This window comes from Alosa alosa, chromosome 7 (assembly GCF_017589495.1).
Source record: "Alosa alosa isolate M-15738 ecotype Scorff River chromosome 7, AALO_Geno_1.1, whole genome shotgun sequence".
NCBI lineage: Eukaryota > Metazoa > Chordata > Actinopteri > Clupeiformes > Clupeidae > Alosa > Alosa alosa.
Window position 1 is genome coordinate 35,910,743 of NC_063195.1, and position 27,975 is coordinate 35,938,717.

The following is a 27,975-nucleotide window of genomic DNA, read 5'->3' on the forward strand; positions in this document are numbered from 1 at the left end:
TCCACTCCCCTTAAATAACAGGATGTGAGCTCACTTTCTTTACTACAGCACCCCTAGAGGCCAAATGAGACCACTTTCCTTGCATGTCCTCATAATCAGCTAATATGTCCATGTATCAAGTTTGGACTTCATACAATGAAGCGTTGCTGAGATATGAGCCCACTTCCTGTATTACAGCGCCCCCTATAGAGGCCAAATGATGCCAATTTCCTACTGTGTCCTCACAATCAGGTTCCAAGTCCCTGTACCAAGTTTGGACTTCATACATCAAAGCGCTGCTAAGATAGGAGCTCACTTCCTGTATTGCAGCGCCCCCTATAGAGGCGAAATGACGCCAGTTTCCTAGTGCATCCCCACAATCAGGTACCAAGTCTCTATACCAAGTTTGGACTTCGTACATCAAAGCGTTGCTGAGATACAAGATCACTGCTGTATTGCAGCGCCCCCTATAGAGGCCAAATGATGCCAATTTCCTAGTGCGTCATCCTAATCAGGTAACAGCTCCTTATACCAAGTTTGGACTTTGTACACCAAAGCGTTGCTGAGATACAAGCTCACTTCCTGTAATACAGCGCCCCCTATAGAGGCCAAAAGAGGCCAATTTCCTAGTGCGTCCTCACAATCAGATACCAAGTCCCTGTACCAAGTTTGGACTTCATACATTAAAGCGTAGCCGAGATGTTAGCCCACTTCCTGTTAGGCGGCATCGTCGCCATGTGTGATTGGCTGTCACGGGCAATCAAACTTGAAAATAACAAATCTGACAAGTATCGTTTGTGCGGCTCGGTCTGAAGATCATCTCCGCCAAGTTCTGTGAAAATCGGAGGAAATTTGTAACCGCTGAAACTTTTCGTAGAGTTTGGACTAAATCCAATATGGCGGAGGTCCAATATGGCGGAAAGTGACGGGATAGGGGTAGATGAACTCGGGATGGTCCAAGGATTCAGACGCTACCTCAAATGTGAAAATCAGACAAAAGAGTCAAGGATCACGCGCATGAACGCATGTCCAGCATTGAACTGGTGGTGGCGCTAGAGCGTTCAATGTATATGCATAAAAATTGCTGTGAGTGATTGGGACATTGTCCTGACTAATGGTATCAAGTTTTGTTATGTTAACTCAAAGCGTCACGAAGATGTTAGTCCACTTCCTGTTTGGCGGCTTCGTCGCCGTATTTGATTGGCTGTCACGGGCAAACAAATTTGAAATTGAAAAATCTGGCAAGTATCTTTTTTGCGGCTCGGGCAGAAGATCATCTCCGTCAAGTTCCGTGAAAATCGGATTAAATTTCTGACCGCTGAAACTTTTCGTAGAGTTTGGACTAAATCCAATATGGCGGAGGTCCAATATGGCGGAAAGTGACATATTAGGGGTCATTGAACTTAGGTCGGTCCAGGGATTCCAACGGTGCCTGATATGTGAAAATCGGACGCACCGTTCAATGGTCACATGCGTGAATGCAATCCAGGTTCGACCCATTGGTGGCGCTAAAGTGTTGGGCATAGAGTTCTGGAAATTGGTGAGAGTGATCATGGGACAGTGCTGAATCAGTGTGCCAAATTTCATAACTTTAGACCCAGCGGTTCAATTTTCGGCCAGATTTTGACCTGTTGGTGGCCCTAGATGGCTGGGTTTAGAGGTCCGTAAATGAGTGTGAGTGGTCAGTGGAGTGTCCCGAAACTTTCTGCCAACAAAATCTGCACTTTTTAGCCAGGCGTTATGGGCTGCCATAGACTCCAATGGCGGATGTGTAATAATAATAAATATAACCGCAAGCGGTGATTTAACAAGCTTTAATGTAGTCCAAACTTGGTACAGGGACTTGGTATCTGATTGTGAGGACACACTACAAAATTGGCATTATGTGGCCTCTATAGGGGGCGCTGTATTACAGGAAGTGAGCTTGTATCTCAGCAACGCTTTGGTGTACAAAGTCCAAACTTGGTATAAGGAGCTGTTACCTGATTAGGATGACGCACTAGGAAATTGGCATCATTTGGCCTCTATAGGGGGCGCTGCAATACTGGAAGTGAGCTCCTATCTTAGCAATGCTTTGATGTATGAAGTCCAAACTTGGTACAGGGACTTGGTACCTCATTGTGAGGACACAGTAGGAAATTGGCATCATTTGGCCTCTATAGGGGGCGCTGTAATACAAGAAGTGGGCTCATATCTCACCAACGCTTCGTTGTATGAAGTCCAAACTTGATACATGGACATATTAGCTGATTGTGAGGACATGCAAGGAAAGTGGTCTCATTTGACCTCTAGGGGTGCTGTAATAAAGAAAGTGAGCTCACATCTCAGCAACACTTTGGTGTATGAAGTCCAAACTTGGTAGAGGGACATGGTAGCTGATTGTGAGAACGCACAAGGACATTGGTGTAATTTGGCCTCTAGGGACACTGTAACAAAGTAAATGAGCTTATTTCTCAGCCATTCTTTATCCAATTGCAATCAAACTTGCTGTGAGTGCTTGCTCATGGCATGGCAATGCCATTCCTGCTATAGCGCTCTGCTTGGCCCCCACATTGCTGCTTGCAGCTATATTTATTATATGCAATGGGAGTCTATGGCAGCCCATAGAACTGTATGGTAGAAAGTTGGGAAATTTGGCACACTGATTGGGACGGTCCCATGATTCATGTCACCAAGTTTCATGTCGGCAACTCGAACCCTCTAGCGCCACCAACAGGCCAAAGTTGGACGTGCGTTCATGCACGTAACTTTTGACCTGTTGGTCCGATTTTCAAAAGTCAGGTATTGTTGGAATCCTTGGGCCAAGCCGAGTTCAACGCACCCGATGACGTCATTTTCCGCCATGATGGATTTTCCGCCATTTTGGATTTCATCAAAAACACTTAAAATGTATCAGGGGTCACATACTTTCTCTGATTCCCACCAAATTTGACACAGATCATCTTCAGACCAAACCTCACTTCATTTATTTCTGTAACAATTGATAGAAGCTTTCGCCCGTCACATCCAATCGAAATTTGTGGCGAAGCCACCAAAAAGGAAGTGAGCTCATATCTCAGCAATCGTTGCATGTATCAAAACCAAACTTGGTACATGGACTCATGACCCCATCAGGTGAATGCCGAAGAAATGTTGTGACCTTTGACCTCTAGGGTCACTGCAATTAGCAAAAATGCATTTTGCCTTGTAACTTTTGACGTGCTAGACGTGAAACTTGCTTGGACAGCTTCTGGCCATACGTCTGATTGCAGCATTGAGCTAACAGCATTTCGTTGCCATGGTTACTCCGGCCTATCTGCTTGGCCCCCTCATTGCTGCTTGCAGCTATATTCTATTCTTGGTTTTGATCAGGATAAAAACCTTTGTGTTGTTCAAAACTTTTGAGTTGGATTGGAATAAATTTGATCCATAAAATTAGGATTACCCTGTGCTGTAACGTTATAGTGTGCTAACCTCCACAACCCAACAGTATTCTATTCTAGTATGCTAACCTCCACAACCCAACTGAAGGAACTGTGGGGGGCGATGTGGGTTGAGGTAGAGTGAGTGTGTGGCGAGCAGGCCATTCCTGCTATAGCGCTCTGCTTGGCCCCCACATTGCTGCTTGCAGCTATATTTATTATATGCAATGGGAGTCTATGGCAGCCCATAGAACCGTATGGTAGAAAGTTGGGAAATTTGGCACACTATGCATTTTTGCACACAAAATGCATTTTTGCTAATTGCAGTGACCCTAGAGGTCAAAGGTCACAACATTTCTTCGGCATTCACCTGATGGGGTCATGAGTCCATGTACCAAGTTTGGTTTTGATACATGCAACGATTGCTGAGATATGAGCTCACTTCCTTTTTGGTGGCTTCGCCACAAATTTCGATTGGATGTGACGGGCGAAAGCTTCTATCAGAACGCTTAATGGTATGGAGTGATGACACGGAGATGGCAGGTTACAAACAAGTGAACTTTATTTGAGTTTCAATTCATCTGTTCTTTTGTTCTTTACTTGTATGTGTGCTGCATTAAAGAGAAACAAACAGAAAATGGAGTAATCAGTGAAATGGGGTAAATCAGTACAGATCCCAACTCACAACAATAAACTGAAATCATATGGCTATATAAGGTACAACTAAACAATACTTGACATCCCAAGTCAACCAACATCATCTAATCATCTCTCACATGCATCTCTCACATGGGACTCCAACACACCAAACCAACAAACAAAGACCTTAACTTTACACATGATGGCAGAGCTACTCTACAAACTGATAAACATCACAAAAGTCATAGTGAGGGTCATTAAAGTGATGACTTACGTTAACTCAAAGACGCACACAAAGCAGGACACACTGAAGTGCTGGGTTGAGATGAACACAGCACTTTCACCTCAAGGACTTGCAGATTTAAGTGTACATTCGAAAATGAGAAACAATATAATAATAATAATAATAATAATAATAATAATATATATATATATATATATATATATATATATATATATATAAACTTAGGGAGTCTTTTCACCAACAGTATTCTAACAATACTCTATTCTAGTGTGCTAATCTCTACAACCCAATAGTATTCTAACAATAATTCTACAGGACTATTTATTTGTCGTGGATAAGATGAAGGGTTTGATAATGGAAGGCATTGTGTTTCCCAGAGAATTGAATTGTATTTGTGGTGGTAGGTGAAGGGGGGGTGGGTTCTGTGTTGGAGTCAATAAGATAAACAGCCTATAATTATACAGTTATACTTGCCTTGCACTACAAGTCCATATTGACAAGCAGCTGTAATGTTATAGTGTGCTAACCTCCACAACCCAACAGCATTATATTCTAGTATACTAACCTCCACAACCCAACAGCATTCGAACACTAATGCTTCAAGTGGGATTTGAACTCTCAACCTAAGGAACACCAGTACAAGGTATTATCCCACTGAGCCACTGTCAATTCTACATGTTGGCCAGTCACATTCACATGGTGAAAATGTGTATTGGTAAACACACAACAAGAAAAACTCCAAGCATACATTTGATAATAAAATGAAGGGCTTCCCTAAAAGAGTACACCTGAAAACTTTTGGAAATTCTGGGGCAATTAGAGATTTGTAGAGATTAACTCTAATGGATGAAATATAAATATGATAGACATAATGATGAAGAAAAAATAGTAAACAAAGAAGTTCCCCTAAATGTAATAGAGAGTCCCGGATTCTTGGTAACTGATGAGTGTGAATGTTGATTGACTGATGTCATTCAGGTGCTGTTCAATGGTGTGAATCTTAAATGACAAATCCTAAAGCTCTAACAGGGATTTGAACACTCAACCTAAGAAACTCCAGTACAAGGCATTATCCCATTGAGCCACTAAAAATCATACACATTGGGCTGTCACATTCACATGGTGAAAATGTGTGTTGGTAAACACACAAGAAAAACTCCAAGCATACATTTGACAATAAAATGAATGGCTTTCCTGAAAGAATACACCTGAAATCGTTTTGAAATTCTGGGGCAATTAGACATTTGTAGAGAAGAACACTAATGGATGAAATATAAATATGATAGACTTAATGATGAAGGAAAAATAGTAAACAAAGAAGTTCCCCTAAATGTCAGAGTGTCTCGGCATTCTGATTCTTGGCAACTAATGACTGTGTATGTTGATTGCCTGATGTCATTCAGGTACTGTTCAATGGTGTGAATCTTCAATAACCAATAGTATTCGAGCTAGAGCCTAAAGCACTACCGGGGATTTGAAATCTCAACCTAACAAACACCAGCACTAGGCATTATCCCACTGAGCCACAGACAATCCTACATATTTGGCAGTCACATTCACATGGTGAAAATGTGTGTTGGCAAACACACACCATCAAGAAAATTCCTAGCATACATTTGACAATAGAATTAAGGGCTTTATAAAAAAGAGTACAGATCTGAAAATGTGCACTGTTAATGGTATCCACGTAATGATGGTTGTATGGTTGTTCTGCAAGGAAAAAAAAATATAGGTGATATAGGAGAAATGGGCTGAGTGGTCGAACTTTATTGGTCTATATCTCTGAGATGGAACATATCCAAATTCTTTTGATAACTTTTGTGAGGCTTTGTCTAAACATTGTCTGTGAGAATTTTGGTGAAGATTTGATTATTTTTGAAGAGTGTGAAACTTTTTATAATGTTTGGCTTTTCCATGAAATTGTGTCAAAAGTAAACATTTTTAGACCATAAGACCAGGGCCAAAAAGATGCATCTGAGTTTAGAGATAAATACTATGAAAGAATTTTGAGTCTAGGTCAATCTGGTAAGGAGAAATTAGCATAATTAACTTTTTTTTCCAATAGCGCCACCTTTGGGTGCAGTACCCCAAATTTTGGGTTATGGGCAGAGGGGGGTACTGGTAACCATACCTGAAAATTTGAAGAGTTTTGGAGTTACGGTTTAGGCTGCAGTATGACTTTTACAGAATTTTGGCCAAAAATGAACGGTACAGAAACAATAGGGGCTACGCTGCTCGGACCCCTGATAATAGGAAAAGCTAGTAACTCAATGGGTGCCTTCGCAGCTTCGCTGCTTGGCCCCCAATAAGTAGGCTAGATGCAGCCTTGGGTCTTGGCCCCCAATAAGTAGGATAAGTAGGCTAGATGCAGCCTTGGGTCTTGGCCCCAATAAGTAGGCTAGATGCAGCCTTGGGTCTTGGCCCCAATAAGTAGGCTAGATGCAGCCTTGGGTCTTGGCCCCAATAAGTAGGCTAGATGCAGCCTTGGGTCTTGGCCCCAATAAGTAGGCTAGATGCAGCCTTGGGTCTTGGCCCCAATAAGTAGGCTAGATGCAGCCTTGGGTCTTGGCCCCAATAAGTAGGCTAGATGCAGCCTTGGGTCTTGGCCCCAATAAGTAGGCTAGATGCAGCCTTGGGTCTTGGCCCCAATAAGTAGGCTAGATGCAGCCTTGGGTCTTGGCCCCAATAAGTAGGCTAGATGCAGCCTTGGGTCTTGGCCCCAATAAGTAGGCTAGATGCAGCCTTGGGTCTTGGCCCCAATAAGTAGGCTAGATGCAGCCTTGGGTCTTGGCCCCAATAAGTAGGCTAGATGCAGCCTTGGGTCTTGGCCCCAATAAGTAGGCTAGATGCAGTTGGCCCTGTCAAGGGGCTGATGCAGCCTTGGGTCTTGGCTAGATGCAGCCTTGGGTCTTGGCCCCCAATAAGTAGGCTAGATGCAGCCTTGGGTCTTGAACAGGGATGTAGGCTAGTGGAGGCCGCTAAACGCAAGCAGACTAAATGCAGTTTAGGCTACCCACCACTGAAATTTCAGAAATAGTTTCTCCACCTCTTATTAGAGTTTATCCACCTCTCAAAAAAGTTTATTCACCAATTACAACTGTTAGCATTTAAAAATCACACTGTATTATTGTAATAACACTGTATTGTTATAAACATTTGACAATAACCGCACCATCATCAAACATGTTCTGAATGCCTTTTCTAAAAATCTGATACCTTACTGTGATCACAGAATTCATAGTTTACCCACCTCTTATTTTACCACTACATTCCTGGTCTTGAAATATTCACAGGAATCCATAGGAATTAAATATTCATGTTGTTTTATCCAATATTAGTTGTGCAAATGTATAGTCCATCTTATACACACGCATGAAGCCAACAAAGAAAATGCAAAAATAGAGCCTTTTGTGTAATTTTCCATTTTGTGTAGTCATTCTATATCAGAACCTGACACACAATCCAAATAGTCTACAAGAAACCTCAGAAATGCAGACTTATTGTCAGTATGCATTTTGGGTAACCAAAAGTTCTATGAGGAGTTTCCACAAGGCATTACAAAACGCATACCTTGGCAAATAATGGTCTAAAATACTGATTTTTCATTTTATATTGATCTACTTTTGCACACAGCTTCGCAAAACCTGGTGCTAGGGCACAATTGTGTTTCTAAAATCATATCAAGTGACCTAGAGGGCTGAAATGTAGTCAGTTCAGAGATGCTTGTTATCTCGCAGAAAGAAAAAGACAATATTCTAGGCTCTGTAACTCTGTGCCAGTGCTTCCATTGTTTCACACTCCATTGTTTTGGAGGTTGTGCTAGGTCTGTCTCAGGTATGGAATCAACATGGATTTTTGCAGCACTGGTTTGTCTTATGCAGTTAGTCCATATACAGCACATTATGGAAAGTATTTACAGCGCTTCACTTTTTCCACATTTCGTTATGTTTCAGACTCATCTTAAAATGGATTCAATTCATTTTTTTCTCATCAATCTACAGTAGGCTACACAAAAAGTGGAGTGTTGTAAATTTATAAAAAATAAAAGACAAAAATTTTCCATTTACATACTGTGTTATGATGCTTGTAATTGAGCTCTGGTGCATCTTACTTCTATCAATGGTCCTTGAGATGTTTCTACAACTTGATTGGAGTCCACCTGTGCCTACATTAATTCACTGGACATTATTAGGAGAGGCACACATCTCTTTATATAAGGTCTCAGTTGATGGTGTATGTCAGAGTGAAAACCAAGCCATGAGGTTGAGAGAATTGTCCGTAGACCTGTGAGACAGGGTTGTGTAAAGACACAGATCTGGGGAAGGATACAAGAAAATTTCTGGAAAAGTTTGGAACAACCAAGAGTCTTCCTAGATCTTGCCGCTCAGCCAAACTGAGTAATCTGGGACGAAGGGCTTTGGTCAGACAGATAACCAAGGACCCAATGGTCACTATGAATGAGATCCAGAGTTCCTTTGAGAGGATGAGAGAAGTGTAAAGAAGGACAAACATCAGTGCAGCTCAGTGCCTGGTTTCTTTCACACACACCGGTTCAGTTCAGTTAAAGTCCTAGTTAGGGTGATTGGTCAATACAGCTTTGAAAATTGTAGGACAGTGTTACTTACAGTCACTGAAAAGTCAGTGCTCAGGGAGGCACATAAGATTCTAGATGATACTACCTACATACTGAATCAGGAAATAGCATTGCTACCCTCAGGTAGACGATTCAGAATGAAACTAGATGTACCGCATAGCGGTACAAAATATGACCGCCGCTCAGTCCTGTACATCCGTTCCGCGAAAATAAATCACACTTCAATTTGTCTCCTTATTTTACTCCATCCCCCACTCTTGAAACTTTTGTGTATGCTTGTTTGGCATGCCTGAGTGTGTGTGTGTGGCTGCACAGAAAGTAGCCTACTGGTGCTGAAAAGGTGAATAGATTGTAGAATAGCCAAAGAAGATGTAGCATTGTTATAAAACCTTTAAAATCTCTAAACAATCACAAGTAGGGCAGTTCATCACAGTTCATCCATTGCAACTGGAATGATGAAAGGTCACTTACACCTGTAGGCTACATTGTATTTGGGAAAAGCAAAAGGTATCAGCATAATGTTATTTATTTATTTATTTATAAACAAAAACATCTCTGTCAGTTCCATGTCGTTTTCAACAGCTATCAAAAAAACAAAGGTCATTTTTGGATGGATGGATTTTTTTTGTGAATGTTTCTTCTTCTACATAAGATTTTAGTCATCTTTAGTTCATGTGATACTTTATTGTCAATGCACAAATTAAGTAACAGTAGTCTGAAGCGTTATTGTTAATGCACAAATTAAGTAACAGTAGTCTGAAACGAAATGCTGTTTTACATCTAACCAGTGGTGCAAATAACTGACATGTCCAAATGGGCCTTGATGAAATGCGTCGCTAGACTGTTCATACACATTTTAACGGGCCAAAGTTGAAGAGCTGTCCGTTATTGTTCGTGCAAATATAGGCTGATTCATGTTCCCTTGCATTGTGTAACTGAGGTCCATGGCTAGTCTGGCTTTCACCAGACCAAGCTCAATCTTTTAAGAAAAAAAAATAAATAGCGGGCAGATCAGGCTGGGTTCACCCAGCCTAGTCCATAGGCAACCGGATATTGTTTAATTTTCCGATTGAGATATCCACGCCTGGCTATTCTAAATGCAAAAAATGCATCAGGGAGTTATGACAAAAACTGTAACTAACAAACTAGATCCTAATAGAAAGCTGTTAGCTTCCCTAAGCTACAGGTAGGCTTATAAGGTAGGCCTATTTACAACATAAATTGTCAATAGGCTATGCTGGCTTACACAAATAAAATCTCCTTTGGAAACCAATGGCTCATGCGCGCCTTACAGTATCAAGCGGACTTAAACGCCATATCGCGGGCGAAAAGTTGTAGGTCTAATAAAAATTCACGCGAGCTCCATGAGTCAAGGAAAGCGAATGAAGTAGCCACTTCTAAATGGGACCCACTACACAGTAGCTTAAGGTGTGTTGTTAAAGCAGCCATAATGAAATGAAGGTGTCATTGTTTGGATACTTCACACACACGCGTGCTTTTAATTTCACAGACTACAACTACCAAGCTGGAATCAAAGCACATCGATTCCCCTCTCACACCCTGCACGACTTAAAAACAAAATAAAGGCATGCCTCAGTCTCACGATGTAGGCTACAGTATAGGCAAAACTGTATCAGACCGGTGTAACGTTGGTAAATCTTCCATTGCACAGAATGATTTTGTAGCACGGCAACAAATGACAGTCTAAAGATACAATTACAGTGCTGCTATCAATTTGCTTGATATAACCGTGATTTATAGTTTTCTACAAATGCAATCAATCAAATTGGCCTCCATCACTCAACCAACGCTAACGGTAACATTACCTAGGTCCTTATTGATATTATAAGATTAACGCATCTGCAGTAAAACCAAGCATGTCCGATAAACATCCTCAGATTTATTTCGGCTTCAAGAAGAAATGGGAATTACATTTCATTTGAACATCCTCCTATCCTTATTAGACGTTCTCTGCGGTAAACTAGTCCTTGTTGGAAGCGTCCATTGTTTTTCCAACCCACTTTTAACTTCCAACAAAATTACGTCTCACTGCAACGATGCGCCATCTAGAGGACAAACGACTACTTATCGCCAATACTGGAAATGCAGCAATGATGATGATGATGAATATTTATTTTGGCTTTCTTTTAATCCTACTGAATTTGTAATTATGTATCGGCCGTTCTAATACCGATAGTATGTGGGTGCCTGTGTGTGTGTGTGCATTTGTATATGTGTGCACCGCCATCTACAGGCCAATGAGTGTACAGTCACTAAATGTACACATAACCTAATTTTTTTTAGACCCCCCCCCCATGGATGAAATTCTACGAAAGTTGGCATACCCCCACAGAATGCAAGGTCAATCATACACATACAATTTGGTGCAGTTCTGAACATCTTAACTGAAGATAGGGGCAATTAAAGCAGAATAATATTGCATTTTCATTTTTTACCGGGGGGGGGTGCAAATCACAAATGAGTGATTATGGGCCAGGTTGATGTGGGCCCTTGAGACCAACATGCCATAAAAGATTCTTCATCCTGTTCAGCTAGTTATTTAGGAAAAATTGCTTTTTTTGCGGTTCGGGGGGCCCAGCCAGGGGGGGGGGCCCCTGGGATCTAAAACTAAAAAAAATTTCAGTAAAAGTCTAGTGGGGCTACATACCCACCAAATTTCATGTGCCCCGGTGGTTCGGTGTCCCGGGTATCGTTGACCAAAAATTCAGGAAGTAGATAATGGGGGGGAAGAAAAAAGAAAAAAACTTTGACAATCCCTATATGACCGCTAGCAGCGGTCATAATAAATGAGTTCTAAGGAATATAATAACTCATTTATTTCAGCTGCAATTAAGATACTAAACAGTAACAAATGACTATATTATTATGCAATATATTTACTGTATATACTGTAGGTTGTAGCCCTGATTGCTGTTGGTTTACACTTTTAATCAGACCAGATGATTTCTGGATCTAAGGTCTCATTTGCCATGTAGCTTGAATGTCATTCCTCATTTTGTAAGTCGCCTTGGATAAAAGAATCTGCTAAATGAATGTAACTGTAATATTTCAGAATTTACGTGAAAATATGTCCCATTTGTCCCAACTCTGGGTTCATTTAAGTCACTTTAAGTCTTAAAAAATTGCAGCTTATCTTTTGTCTTTGTGTATTTTAAATCTAAATGAAATTTCATTGTTATTCAATTGGAACCTCTGGAGCCAGATGCTGCTAATGCCATAGTTTGTGAGTTGATGATTGATTTACTTAACATTTGCGCAGATATTACAGACTCTAGTTGAGTTCATTCTGTCCTATGATGAAGCAATACAAGACAAAGTCAAGTAGCAAGGTCAGACGGATACCAAAATATGCTGTAATGGCAGCATTCCCTAGCCTGGTCCTACAAGACTCTCGTACATTTCATAATCTGGCCACATTCAATTGCCAAGCGTTAACTTCCTTGAAGGCGAGTTTAAAACTATTGGATCTGCCCAGAGCTACTCTGGATCTGCCATAACCAATCGCTAACGTTTGGTCGTGGCGTATGTCATCAAACTAGCGCACAACCTCAACGTCATCGCTCTCAGACACCCTCTCTGTTGACTGATTGGACAGGTAAAATTTGGCCTGAGAAAACCCGCGAATATACCGAAATCCCAGACGACGTACTGAAGGACAATGAAAATTGAGCGGAAGTACGTAGGAGGGCGGAGCCAGGCTAAGCATTCCCACCAAACATCAGAATTGTAAAGATTTTTTTTTTTTTTTATGACATTGTAATTGTTCATTTAAAAACACATGGCACTTGAGTTAAGGAAAATGAAACAACATTCAAAGACTACTACTGGTGCAGCCCATTCAAGCCCATTATTTATCACTGTTTACTGTTGACTGTTTATCATTATTCAAAATATAACATGGAAAGTTTTGGCATTGTGCTTTATAAAGTTGTCTGCTGACAACCAATACAAAAATCATTAATACAAACAGTTGACATATGTTAGTATATAGTGGTTGACATTTGGTTTACATGCTGTACATTCAAGAAATTTAGTCTCTTTCAAAAATATATGTTGCAAAAATATGCATTTACAATGTATTTTTGGAAAAATAAATGCTTAACTGACATATTTGTTCATTCCCTTTCAGTACTAGTTATACAGAGCCAAAGACTGGATTTGCAAAGGTTGGATTTTCATCCTGTTCATCAATGTCGTCCAGAGTAAGGTCTGCTTCAAACATCCTCTGCAACAGGCCATCCACTGTTTTATATCCTAAGGGGACAAGACACTACTTTAAAGCAGAATAACATATAACTTATAAGGGAACAATTACAATAGCTCATGGGTAAAGAAAACAACAAAATAACATTTCAACCGCGTCAACTCTGAACGGAATATTCCAGACGTTTCACAAAAATATGAGAAATATTTTACAGACAAAATATGCCATATGAATATAGCACTACCCAAATAACTAAATGTACTGTATGCACAATGTGGGCCTATGCTATGACAGGTGTGAAATCCCTACCTGTTGTCCATACACTTAGGATATATTCTACTGGGTTAGTTTCATGGTGATATTGATTTTCTTTTTTTTACCAGCTCAGGCCCAGCAGGCAAATCCATTGCACATGATGCACATGATACTAATTTAATAACTGACTAAAGGCCCTATTTTGGTGATCTAAAATGCATGATCACTGGTGAATAGCTTAAATACATTTAGGGGTTTGTCCAGTCCACATTCAGGGCGGTTTTATTATCAAACGTTGGGTGATTGGCGCAAAAAGCCAGTTCTTATGTTTCTTAATCAGTCATGGGTATGTTTTAGGCGTAACATCCTTTAAACCAATAAAAATTACATCTGTCGTTCCCTTTAACAGCAAGCAGTGCACATTGTTTAATAAAAGAGAAGTGTATGGGGAAAATGTTGAGTCTAAGATAGGAATAAGCTTTGCACTGCGTTTCTGATCGTCAAATTAGGGCCCTAAATCATTCTGCTAATTTAATACTATGCACACAACCCTATATGCAAACTTTGGTTGATCCCAAAGCAAGGCCGACCAACTAAAGTTAGCGTCCATCGTGTTCCTCTAGATCAGTGGTTCTTAAACTGGGGGTCGGGACCAGAGCTAGTGAGCGCTCAGGTGGCTGTTCACTTGGCTGCTCCTCTGCTCAAATTCGCCTCAGGTCGCTCCGCTCAATTTCGCTCACCGCTCCAATTAAAAATCCTCCCTCTCCAATGAAATCGTTCCACGCTCGCTCCTAATTTAAAAGAAGAAGAAATAATCTACAAGCTGAATTGTCACCTTAAACTGAAAACTTAAATCCCAAAGAACTCGAGTAACGGCAATATAGGCTATTTCACTCATAGAACATTTAGGCCTATTTTAAAACACTGAGAGTGCAACAACGAACAAGCTTGACAACATCAATACACTGACGTATGTGAGTCTGATTCTGCTCCATTGGTTGTGATTATGGGTCGTGTTTTAACCGATACAGGGGGTGAATCCTGTAGGAAGAACACCTGAACCATCCTTCTTCCCTACAATTACCTTAACATTGTTTTCTGATCATTTTTTAAAGCTATTGCACTGTCAATATCTTCTACAACAGACGCAATGGTGAAATGTGTCTTCCTAGATTCCAACATGAATCTTCACTTACTGTAAGTGTCACCACATGCTCTACACTGTTAGTAACTAGTTGTTTTGTAGGAATAGTACACTTGTATGACTTAACAGTTTCCTTTCTAAAATATTTAGCGAACTCCATCCCCATCAACGAACTTATGACCAATCATTGAAATTTAACGGTCTTGGTTTTATTAGGAAGACATGAATTCTAGTGGATTTAGGCATGACTCAGACTCGTGGTGTGAGCGGAGTTTTCGGAGCGAAATTGGAGCAGACCAGAGAGGCCGCTCCGGCTTCTAAATTAAAAAGCGCTCCGCTTTTTTCTAAAGGCTTTTAGACCAACATGTTTTAAAAACTGGAATATTCAGTAGCCTTAGATGTAGGCTTCCAATTCACACTGTCCATAATGTTCCTCTGTCAACGCAAACTCAAATATCTACCTGCGCCTCTTGCAATGATGAGCTTGAAGATGCTGTACATAAGCTTACCAGTGACAGTGACATTAATAATGCATTTGGTGTTGATATAGACTACCTATGAGAAAACATTTTCTGCCTCTGCTTTCAATGCCCATCTCACAACATTTCGAAACCAAATTTCGCTAGTTTGAGAGAAGGGGGTTGCAAGACTTGGCCCATGTTTTTTGGGGGGTCGCCAGACAAAGAGTTTAAGAACCACTGCTCTAGATGTTAGAAAGCTCTACACTGCTACAAAAATGTTTTATTACTATTTGTATTAAGTTACATTTAGTGGTATGGCTCTGTTTTGGGAGCCCCCTGCCCTTCCATGTGCAGACATGGAAAGTATAAGGCAGGGAGAGCACCATACCCACCACAGGCTGCAGAACAGTGTAGTAGGCATCAATGGCATTTGATTGATCAATCAGAGGTATGAGGAGGAGATGGGTTGCGAAAATCTCCATCATTGCAGAGTAAGTGATGATCAGTAAGCAGTCAGCAAAGTGACTGGCACTAATTCTATGCTCCATTGCTGCTTCACTGCATACACACATACATATTGGTATTACTCCTTGTTCTCACTGCATGGTGGCCACAGCACTGAAACTTGTTTGTAGTGCACATTGTGGTTCATGATTAGAACCCATAGTATTTCTCCATGAGGACATAAACAGAGTGAAACTTAAAAACAGAAAAGAAAAAAATGTAATGCCATCACATACTTTGTAAATCTAGAATTGTATACCTTACCAATTGCATAGCACTACTGTTCTGCTTGATATTCATTTGAGAAAATCAAAATACACATAGGTTACCAGTATGTGAGAGCATATACTACTAGTATGTGCTGTACTGTATGTGTCCTAGTGATGTGTTGAAGCACTTTGTGTGCAAGCTGGCAATGATAAAAAAAAAACACACAAAACTGTTAGGCCAATCATACAGGGTGTTTGCAAGGTCTTGGGATGACTCACTTTTTGAAGCAATTCTGAACATGAGTGAAGGTCTTTCCTTTGGTGTCTGAGAGGATCCCAAGTCATTATCAATTGTTTCCATGGCGTCCCCCAAGTTACCATCTGCTTCCCTTTTTATTGTAGACAAACAGAAAATGTCATGAATACCAACTTTCTCTCTCTGTCTGACAAAACTGATTATTCCATATCATTTGAATACTGTCTATGATTATTTACAACATTCAAGACAACTATTAATTTACATGAGAAAATAACAGCAAAGATGACTGGACTATTTACTGGATGTACTGTAGTTCAGTATGGGACTCACGAGGAAACATTTAGCTCCAGTTCTTCAATTTTCTCCTCTAAAGACGTCTGTAAGACACTTTTGTCCACGGTGTACTCAACAAAAAAGGCTTCGAGAATAAAAGCCACAAAAATGCTAAATAAAAAAAAAAAACAATTAAATTAAACATTAAATTGCTTGCTACTTCTCAATAGATTGATGAGAAAGACTCAACCACCATGTTGGGCATTTTCCTTACTTGATGATGATGATAACAACCACAATGTGGAAAACCACAAAATAGATTCGTGCTGCAACATGGGTAACAGCTGTGAATCCACTTGCCAATAGTGAAAATGTGTTAAAGAAGGCAACAGCCACACATTGTCTGTATTTGTATTTGGTATATAAACATGGTGCTGGTCTATCAGGACCTACTCAGTAAGGTATTTCTACTAGACACACAATGTTCAGAAAGGATATCATGCCACTGGTTGACTACAGTGAGTTCCAGTAGCAGAATGAAAGAAGACACAACATTGTTGAAATTATTCTTGCAGTAATTGTTCTTAGCAAAGGCTGTCCCTTTCAGAAGGAGATTTCCACAATACTCCTTCTGTGGGTCTGTGGAGTCAGGCGGTAAAAAACGTACTTTGCCCTTGAACAACTCCATACCAACCATGGCAAATATGTAGTAAACCACCTGTGAGAAGCACAAAATGATTGGTTTGATTAGTCACTTTGAATGCAAGTGATATCGACTACTGTCACTGCTAGAACCAATGTGGCTAAAGACATCATCAAACGAATGAGGCCATTCTCAAGTTTGTTTTAATCCCAGCTATGTTTTCATAGCCGGCTGACCACTCATACATGTTAACTAACACTAGAACATGGAAGTCCACTGTGAAGAGACCTGCTTGAAAATGAAATAAAATTAATTTTGCTGCCTTGATGTTGTTTCCTGCCACCAGGGTCCTGTGGTTGAGCAGTCTTGATGTTGTTTCCCTCCACCAGGGTCCTGTGGTTGAGCAGTCAAGTTGTTGTATGTAAAGATGAATTCCAGCAATGTCCATGCGCCCCTATGTTCATGCCCCCAGAGCGTAGCATTGTAGCTGCAGCAACTCGAGCTAGGTAAAACCGATTGTTTTTTGTTTAGTTTCGTACCGACAGTTCTCGGTGACCTCGAGAAAAAGAATTCCATATGAAAAATCGGCGGATTTCTCCTTTAACAGTTATAGCTGCTACTATATCTATAGCTGCTTGTATATCCGTTTCCTTTACTGTGCCCTCAAAATAAAGAAGTATGATATCAAAAGTGCACTCAAAATGTCTTAAATTGAAGAGTCATGGTTACATAGAGTTTCCAAATCCTGATAATATCGAAGACCATTTGAACATTGTTTCATGTTATTTCTCTTTTCCTTTAACAATTATAAGCCGCATTCTCAATTATGAGCCATACACACACAAGTCCTTTTTACACATATTTGTGTTACGATCATACCCATAGCACTTGTTCATTTTGGCTGTTGTGTAAAGGTTGAACAAGGACTGTCCTATTAATCTTATGAATGTCATTTAAACACATGGAAAACATAAACCAGATGTTTTTTTGAAAAAGAAAGTAAGGTTAATTGTATTTCAAATAACCTCATATGAAAACATCTGTTTCTATCACATCAAGAAACAAGAAATTGACACACCCTTGAAGAAAATATTGTTGCTTACAACAGCCTTGTCTTTATCTTTGTTGACTGCTGCAGTTCCAGCTGTCAAAAAAGCTGCAGCTCTCAAACAGATAGTCCAGAAAATATCCTTATATTAACAGGAAAAGGTTTAGACACTCACCAATATAAGCTGGCCAAATGTGAGAATCGTTGGCCCAATTTTGATGAGAGTGTTTATAATTGTTCGAAATCTAGAGTAAGATAACGCAAAAAAGGGATAAGATGTGCAGTAGTTATCCATTCTCACCTGTTAATATTGCAGTTTATGTCATCACATATCTCATATGGTATGGTGCATGCAATGAACTTCTGAATATTCATTCATGGTAATCAGCAGTTACATTTTTCATGTTTCCGCTCTGGGGACTACGGCATCACAGTTCCATTCTGTTCCAATCTATGTGACACCATCATTAAAACATGATTATAGCAATGACATAAACCTCAAAGCATTTTCCTTCTGGTTAATCCACTGACAAATAAAATGATCACTTTAAATACTTACATAGAGATCAAAGCACTGAGAAAACAGCATGAACACCCACCCACCCCTTCATTAGATAGATAGATAGATAGATAGATAGATAGATATACTTTATTGATCCCTAGGGGAAATTCAAGATTAGAATTAGTTGTTATTCACATGCTAAAAACTTCATAATTGCCTGTGGCTTTGAGGGAGGAGATAAAATTGATAAAGCAGGCGGAACTAAACTGTAAACAACAGGTCCATGTATAGTTCCATTGTTGTGAGGCATGCTCTGTCATTGGAGAATAGATGGCAGTAGATACTGTAGGTCCATTGAAGGAGATCTGATAGATGCACACTAATGTGCAATGAAAGAACCTTCTCAATACATACATAATTTGTTTCACTTTGAATATTACAAAAAGTTACACAGACTTATGTTAGTATGGTTAGAAATACTGTTACATACACATACGGTTACCAATACGTATACGCCTGGAAGACAACGTTGGGGGCTTAAAACACCATTGTGCCTTACGCTTGTATGCGCGACCTAAGCAGCATAGAACTAGCTGGTGGGCGATCTGGTGGGCTTTAAGAGGTTTTATACAACCAAGAAACTTCCATAAATAAACTAGACTGGGCCTCTAATTCAGACCTGACTTTATTTGTCTAAAGCTGTAGACACACCCAGCCAGTAAAAGGGACCTGCGTCTAATTGGGACTCTTGGGCTGACTGATTGGGCTTTTAATCAAGTTTTTATGATTGTTTCATTGGAGCTAAATGAAGCCTCTATTACAATAATTTTTATTAAATAAAAACTGCAACTGATTGTTGTGTGCGAGAATTCTGTGAGCGAGAATTTAAATTATAGCGCAAAACTAATAATCTATCTGTAAAGCAGATCATCGAGACATTTCAATCATTCATGTTCTAATACCATCATAACAATAAGTAGTAATACTCAGACGCATTCCTCCCCACAATTATTGCTATATACTGTATGCTGTAAACGCAGTCTATCTCTTGGTGTGATCCAGTCATCAAGTTCCTCGTCCAATAGTATGTTTGGGGAACAGGCATACACATAACATCTCCTTTAATGGAAACCATCTACTTCCAAAATCCATGATCATGTTTCTATGATTAAATGACCACTGGAGCATAGACTCCAGATTAAAGTGATGTCATTCTTCTCAGCACTGCTGCTGACACAGTCATTTCCAGACAATAATCAATATCCAAAGATATCCTAGTATGTCTTGGTAGAAAATAATGCATACAAGCAGTGCAAAATATATATGCATTTAAAAAAATGAAAAGTGGACAGGGGACCAATGTTCATTAAATTATACCTAAAACACTGCTGGAAATTCGGATGCATGTGTTGTTGTGATTACATTCAGGCAAGTTCACCATTACTGATTCAAATGGTCTGGTCCTCCACATATCCCCAAAATATCCCTTTTGTAAAAAAAAAAAAAAAAAAACGGTCACCTTTTGATGCTGTCTACCACACGTATAAGCCTGAGAACACGCAGGATGAACACAATATCCAGGATCTGCCGGCTGGTATAACCTCCAGCTGCAACAGAACAAGGTCCATTCAGATCAATGCAATGGGAACAGAAACGTTTAAAAAAAAAAAAGAAAAAAAATCAATCTGATAAACAGATAGACAATAAGGGTGTGGAAAGGAAACTCACAGGAACTCAGAGCCCAGTTAAAAATGGTGGCGATCAGAGCAGCTACAACAATGATTGTGTCAAACCTGGGGGATTGAACAAGATTATTGAGAAAGTGAGCTTTTCAGTTGCAGTTCAGCATTTAAAGCCATATCACAAGGATCCCATGCTTTATTTTCAATGATAAGATCATATATGCATTATCTGTTAATTCTGTAAATCCTGAATGTCCAGTTATTTACTATTCTTGTATTTTAAGTGTTAGCATAGTGCAATAGTGGGTATAATGAATGCTGCCCGAGTGTCAACAATGAAGTCACTCTTCCCTTCCAGTATCTTCATTATTCCTTCCTCTTTTGAAAGTGCTCATTTGAGCTGTATCACTATTAATAGTTCATAGTATGCATAATAGATCAGAGTATCCTCTTGAAAAAAATGGTGCCGATCAAAGTGACTGGCAGAGGTTTCGTTTTCCAGACATTTTGATGATATGCCGATCAAATATCCTATTATCACTTCTTAATCAGTCAAGTTGAGGAAAACTGCAGTCAGGCTATGTAGCTTTAAAAAATGACATAATCAGGCCGCATAAAATGCAACATGTTCATTAGCCTAACTTAAACATGCTTAGATAGTCAATTTAAAGATCTAGTCAGTCTCTATGCTGTTTTAATGGACAGCAAGAATCTGCTTCATTCATTGTTTTAAAAAGGCTACGTTGTTTGTTGCTGCTACCAGGGGCGGACTGGCAATCTGGACATTCTGGAAAAGTCCAGAACGGCCGTCCATCCAACGGCTGTCGGCCTGGCTCAATATAGCCTACTTTATCAGCCAGCTGTGTCTAGCTCTCCAAATAAGTATGCTTCACTTATGCCTATCAGTATCTTATGTCTACGCTTCAGTTATCACTGTTATATAAAAAAAATAGCAACATTTGTGCCATCGCGTTTTCAATAGCAGGATAGGCACAAGGGACAATGGAAAGGCTACAGTGTCACCAAGGTTGCCAACTCACGTCACATATGCCTTTTTTCATGTCATTGTCAACCATTCATATTTGCTTCCTTCGATGTATACATTTTTTTAATTAAGCTGACAACGAGATCGGTGCATAAGCATGTAAACAGGCCAGCTATCACCGTGGTCCGGATCTCTGTCATTTTTTAAGAGCTAAAAACACATTTTGAAGCTAAATATTAACCTGAATAAAAATAAATGTTAAAAAAAACAGCTGTTGAAAATGTCTCCGTGGCAAGTGCATTCTTATTTCAGTTTTTACCTGTATCAGTGTCTGCTGTCTGTGCGTGTGTAACGGCATGTTTGGAGGGGGGAAAAAACACACACACACATTTGGCATGTCCTTGATGTTATAATCTACGATTAATGTGGAACATGGGCTATATCTAAAGGGAAATACAACTCCGTTCATTGTCACCAACAGAGTTTTTTGTCCTTGCGCAAAACAGACGGGTTGTTGCCTCAATATTGAATGATGAAGAATGAGTTGCACTGTCTACTTGTCTAGACTTTTGCTACCACAACTACCACATATGCAATAGCTCTAACTCTAGGTCCATAGTCCATACACATATTGGTGATACTGTGCACCAACCTGAGCAAGTTGTAGGCTTTGTACAGTTTGTGGAATGTGTGTTAGTCTTAAAGACACTCAAGGCCATTTAGACACCTAGTTGTGTGCGAGTGCGAGGGTAGTGGGCCTTTTTGGAAGAAAGTCCAGGGCCTTTTTTAGTCCCAGTCCGTCCCTGGCTGCTACCCACGTTATCTCCAGTGGTTCAACAGTTTCACTTGCGCAGATGCACACACACATTGAATGAGCGCTCACACCACTACCCCACACACACAGACCCATGACTACACTGGATATGGAACTGTGTTCTGTTCCCAGAGCATACTTTCTCTGTCTATGATCTGCAGGGTTAGGGCCTCCTCGACGAGGAGATTGCTGGTCCGCAGATAATTTGCAGCGCAATCGAATGTTATCATTGAACCGCGGACCGAAAGAAAAAGAAACTAAACTTTTTCCAGAATAGGAAATATTTCTTCATTTAGTGTTATCAAATAAAGAGGCATAGCATTAGGGGGTAGTGGTGTGAGCACTCATTCAATGTGTGTGCGCATCTGCGCAAGTTAAACTGTTAAAGCACTGGAGATAACGTGGGTAGCAGGGGTAGAAACTGTAACCTATATTACAATAATGTTTACACCCAATAAAGCTAGCAGAAGGACTTTTGTCTGGTGATTCTCATCAACAACCCTTTAGAGAACAACCAGATTATATAGGTTGAATTTACAATATTCAACTGAGATACAGTTATTATGGACTCCTTTGTATGGAAGGGGCATACAGTATGTGGCTGTACTCGCATATGCCACTTTTCCAAAATGTAATTGACAGTGTCTCATGTTACCACAACAATGTATGCTCCACTAGAGTTATCATTAGGTAAAGGGATGGTTTGCTACTGACTCCAATGAGCACAAACAATTCTTAAGAAATAGGACAAACCATGATACAGAATTGAAAAATAAACTTTGTTATGACAAATATATATGCTCATCTGCAAAGGTATGTGTTCAAACAAAATGTGCCTTCATGTAGCTGTGGGACCAAATTAATGACAAGATTGAGGTTGTGAAATGATAATGACATGTGTAATGATGCTCTGCAGCTGTAGAAATACTTTCAGCACATGTAAAACATCATCTGTAAAAGTTTTTGGATGGACACACAAATATCCTACTTTTGCCTCATTGTTAATCAAATGGTAAACTGTTAACTCATGTCAAATGGTCAACATAGTGCAATCTACTCAACAAATAATCCACATTAAAATAAGGGGACAACAAATTAGTCTCACCAGTTCCAAAACTCATGTCTGGAGAAAAAGGCTCGTGGCTCACATATGTACAGCTTCAGCAGGATCTCCACCAGGTATAGGGCCAGGAAGACCCATTCTGCATTCGATATGAGTGGGTTCTCTTCATCTAGGCCAATGAACACTGCGTTGACCAGGATGATGAGGTCATAGATGTAGACAAACCCCCTATAACATACAGAACATTGGTACAGTATTTACAAGTACAGAGCATAGACATGTCTAAACTGATATTGCAGGTTACACAGAATTTAGAACAGCTAGGCGTTGTCAGGCATGACGCGCTAGCGGAGTGTAACCTACGGACTCAAGTGGCTTATTGCTTTTGTAAAACTGTTGTTATAAGTACCTGGCAAAGTTTCATAAAGTACAGGGACAGCGAGAAATGTAACGATTTATCCACAGATAATCATTCTTCCGCCAAGAAATATATTTCCTCTATCTGAATGGTTGCCAAGCAACGTCGAGCTACTTTAACTTTTGTATTAAGTATAGTAGCGCAGTAATATAGAACGAAATGCGTTCAAGTATATCATGGTGTATGTTTATGCTGTAATTTACAACGGCATTGAACGCGATTCAGCCAATCACAATCAAAGACCGGAACTATCAGTTTTAGAATTCATACTCTGCAACATAAGTACAGGGTAGCTATGGTAGCCAAACATGTACCAATGGAAGCCTACTAAGCAACACTGTAGCTGTTTTGGCCTACATCAATGTAATGTAACATAAGTTAAAAATGCCAGTGTCCCTATCTAGTTCCTGACCACTTTCAAGATGTCAAACTGCTGAAAAGATCATTGTTAGTCATAATAGGATGCTGGTACTGACCACTGACTATTGAGTGCTTAGTGCAAGGTCGTATTTGTAGAGACGGGCGCGCACATCCAAAATATGTTGTAACAGGTGCCAGACAAAACGTGTCAGAAAGAGAAGGAGATGGTCTGCACACTGTATGGGCTCCAAGAGGTACTTTATTTATTTTTAAAAGGCAACGTTTCAATCTCAACATCAGGCAAATAAGAACTGGTAGGGAAAACCTATATCACATGACCATATAGGCCTAGTAATCAGACAGCACCCATTACATTGAAAGCTGTGCTTTTATAACAACATTATGCAAAATGCATGTAATGGCAATACATCAATACAGAAACAACATTATGCAAAATACATGAAATAGCAATGCATGGAATAGCAATCCATATACAGTGTTGGGTCAGATTACTTTGAAATGTAATTCAATACTGAGTACAGACTACATGGCAATTTTTGTAATCTTCTGTTGCATTATATAATGTTATTCTCACGGGTAGGTGCATGACCCTTTTTGTCTGTTTCAAACGAAGTGATAGAGAAAAAAGTGTATTGAAAAGTACATTTCAGCACTCCATCAAATTATGCAGAAGTGGTCACTTGTGTTGTTCAGCTAGTTAAGATAAGATAGTTATCTTGGTCATTGTAAAGGCCATCTATACATGCTGTATCTTCCTTTTTCAGGACAGCCTGGGCTAACCATATCTGGGAAAGTATGATGTGATAATATTTGCATATGTCTTATATCAGGCTTTCTCCTTACTTTTGTTCCTTCATATTTTTGCATTAATGTGACTAGGAAGGCAAGGAAGCATGCCAGTATAAATTCATATCTGTGTAAGTAGGATAGTCTGGAATCTGGCAATAAGAACCATGATAGTGGGATACTCTGTGGCTAAGCAATTTACAAAAATGTATGTACTGACATAAATAGTTTACATTAAAATACATTATAATTTCGGCCCGAAGTTGGAGACCATGTAGAAATTTGTTGCCATTTCAAAACCGGATTACTCGGGAACCGATGTATTGTACAGAGGCATGCTTTCCACGTATTTGGTAAGGTCTGCTGTTTATTGTGATATAGGGTTTGCCATGTTTTGAGTGAAGAGTTTGTGAGATATTTCACCGAGAGTAATGGGTGTGCAGAATGCAAATATGATTAAATTTCATGTAAGTTCAATGTTAATTTTCACAGCAACCTGGCGCTAATATGATTGGAAAGCTTAGATTCATTCACGTGATATGCTGTGTGATATATGTGACGAGTAGGCCTACTCCGTGAGATTTTACTGGGGCACAGCAGTTTAGTATTGGGGCACGTGCCCCAGTAAAAAGGTATTTACTAACTGGTTGAAACTTCACCGTGAGAAATCGGGGGCGTGAGAGCATGTGAAGCCAATAAAATGTGTGAGTCTCACGGCCAATGTGTGAGAGTTGGCAGGCCTGTGGTACACATGTAGCCCCCACTTTCCCTTTTAAACTCAAATTGCGTGTTTATGTCTAAACCTCACTCCTGATCTGGGTCACGGCACCAATATCTTGGAGTTTATTTGCACGCTCAGGCCTACACTCGCCCCGCAAACAGCCACACCTTGGATTCGGGAGTTGAGCGTGCTAACAATCAAGCTAAAATCCCAGGCTGCTGGCACAACTAGCACAACTCTTTAGGCATTGGGAATAAAGTTAACAGACACAACATACATACTACACATATATGTACCAGCTAGCTACAGTTACACAACTGGAATAGGCCTATAAGCAGACATTGGAGGGTGTCCACATTTTGGCCAATTTGTTCTCACTTTTTAGACAATTTGTCCTCCTTTTCAGAGTCTGGTTGGTGGTTACCCTTGTTCTGCTAAACACAAATTATGACTATTAACTGGTCATGTATTTCTGCACAGAACCACTCGCATGAAGTGGAAAAAATAGGTGTACATTTTATTCTCTAGCTGGTTGTGCTAAAAGGCAATAATCCCTTAAATTATGAATTCTAGCAAGTTTACTGCAAATAAATGATAGAGACTTAAACAAATATAACACATTTAAGGCATCTTGCTGTGAAAAAAGATTACAATGACAAAATATGATTATCACACACAGTGTGACCTGTGTTATTTGACTGAGGGGCCCCGTTTAGGTATCAGGGTGAATAATATAACCTATGTTATATGATTGAGGGGCCTTATTAAGACATATCACATAACATAACCTATGTTATTTGACTGAGGGGCCCTATTCCGATATCAGGGCTCGCAGAGGCTTGGGCTTCAGGGATCCCAGAAAACATGGGCCCCTGGGCCTGTTAGGCTTGTTCAGTAATCCATCCCTGCTCATAAGTTTGCCTGTTTAGAACTATATTGAACCGTTTTGGAAATTCGGGTGTGTGATATTCCATATGTAGCCTTATTCGAGTTTTAATAGCCTAAATGTTTGGGATAAAAAGGCTGATTTACAAAGTGATTCCATGCCCCCTTGAAAAACATATTTTGAGTGTTTTCAAAATACAAAAATACAGTATTTTGTAGTTTAAAATAGACTACTTCCTGATGATTTTCTGCCCATTCCTGTATGTAATGAAGTAGTAATCTTTGAGAATGTAACTATAATCTGATTACACATTTTTTATGTAATCTGGTCTGATTTTAGTTGCTTATTTTTTATAATCTGATTACATAATCCAGATTACTTGTAATCAGTTACGACCCAACCCTGTCCATATAAAAACAGTCAAGTGTATAAGAATTTAAGAATTTACAATTGGCTATGCCATATAGGAAGACAGGTAACATGGTGGAAACATCACAAGAAAGGTTTAAGATCAAAATACATGTTTAGACCCTTTGGAGACATGGTATCTAAAGTATGTACCGTATTTTCCGGACTATAAGTCGCTCCTGAGTAAGTCGCATCAGTCAAAAAATGGGTCATGAACAGGAAAAAAACATATAAGTCGCACCGGACTATAAGTCACATTTATTTAGAAATGTATTTCACAAAATCCAAAACCAAAAACAGAGACTATGTAACTGGATTATTGAGGCCAAAAAGATGAAGACGAAGGAGTGAAGGCAGCCAAGAGGAGGGCAGGAAGGTAGGCTATTGCAAAACAAGATTCACTGAAAGAAAATACCATGTGGTACACCAAAATGTATCTATAATGCAGAGAATACAATGCAATCAAGCATTTTGGGCGATGTGGAGTCACAAACTGGCAGCAGATTAAATGCTCATGAGAGAGAAAAAGATGCAGTTTTAGACGTGACCAAAGCAAGCCAGGTGATAGGCCTATAGGCCCGACGGTAATTGTAAAGCAATTTACAAAAGATTCACTGAACAAAAATGCTTATATGATACATGAAAATTTAGCTAAAAATGAGGAGAATGCAATGCAATCAAGCATTTTGGGCGATGTGGAGCTGGCAGCAGATTAAATGCTCACATTAGAGAAAAAGACTGTTTTAAAAGGATGTGACGACGCTGAGGCAAGCCAGGCAATAGGCCTATATAGGCCCGACGGTATTTGTAAAGCAATTTACAAAAGATTCACTGAACAAAAATGCTGATGTGGTACATGAAGATTTAGCTAAAAATGTCAAGTACACCTACCTAGCTGCAGCCTGCGGGAAGGCGAGGCTTGACATCAAGCCCCGCCCACATCCAACTCAGCCATGTTTTCTTTGCCTACGTCACTCCCCATACACTTTGGCTTTACTACCGACAGCCGCTGCCCGGTAGCGAATTATATAGTATATTGTTTCATATTAGATGATAGAAACTGATGATGTAGGCTAAACACAAATGACATTTCATCCAACAGTGAATTTTTCATGTAGGCCTAGGCTAGTTACTGTAATTGGGTTCGTGTATTTTTTTTCGTTCATTCGATTTCCGGTTTTGAAACAATAATAAAATTGGTCATTTTAAATATTGATGACAATGTGTTCAAACGGAAAACGAGCCATATTTCATTTAATTTAGCCCTCAAAAGTAGAATGGTGTGTTGTTTCATTATCATGGACTATCAGTTTAACAGCAAGAATTCACCATTACAACCAAATGTAGCTTACAAGGGGCGATTTTGCTTTATTAACAACAGGTGAACCAGAAGCATGCATTGTGTAACGTTAACCGGTTAGATCAAGCTAAACATATCCTCATCTTAAATA

General features: G+C 39.7%; 1 protein-coding gene across 4 annotated transcripts in view; it reads right to left on the reverse strand.

The window, feature by feature from the left end:
* Nucleotides 1–12,637: 12,637 nt before the first annotated feature.
* Nucleotides 12,638–27,975, reverse strand: part of tpcn3 (two pore segment channel 3) — a 29,134-nt gene continuing 13,796 nt past the window's right edge. For all 4 annotated transcript variants that reach the window (XM_048248750.1, XM_048248751.1, XM_048248752.1 and 1 more), the window contains 9 exons: nt 22,967–23,152; nt 20,109–20,173; nt 19,900–19,987; nt 18,054–18,123; nt 16,686–16,905; nt 16,462–16,552; nt 16,245–16,358; nt 15,935–16,044; nt 12,638–13,132 (listed from right to left, as the gene is read on the reverse strand). In XM_048248750.1, coding sequence (XP_048104707.1) covers nt 13,014–13,132; nt 15,935–16,044; nt 16,245–16,358; nt 16,462–16,552; nt 16,686–16,905; nt 18,054–18,123; nt 19,900–19,987; nt 20,109–20,173; nt 22,967–23,152 — 1,063 coding nt within the window. In that variant the 3' untranslated portion in view covers nt 12,638–13,013. The remainder of the gene's footprint in view (nt 13,133–15,934; nt 16,045–16,244; nt 16,359–16,461; nt 16,553–16,685; nt 16,906–18,053; nt 18,124–19,899; nt 19,988–20,108; nt 20,174–22,966; nt 23,153–27,975) is intronic.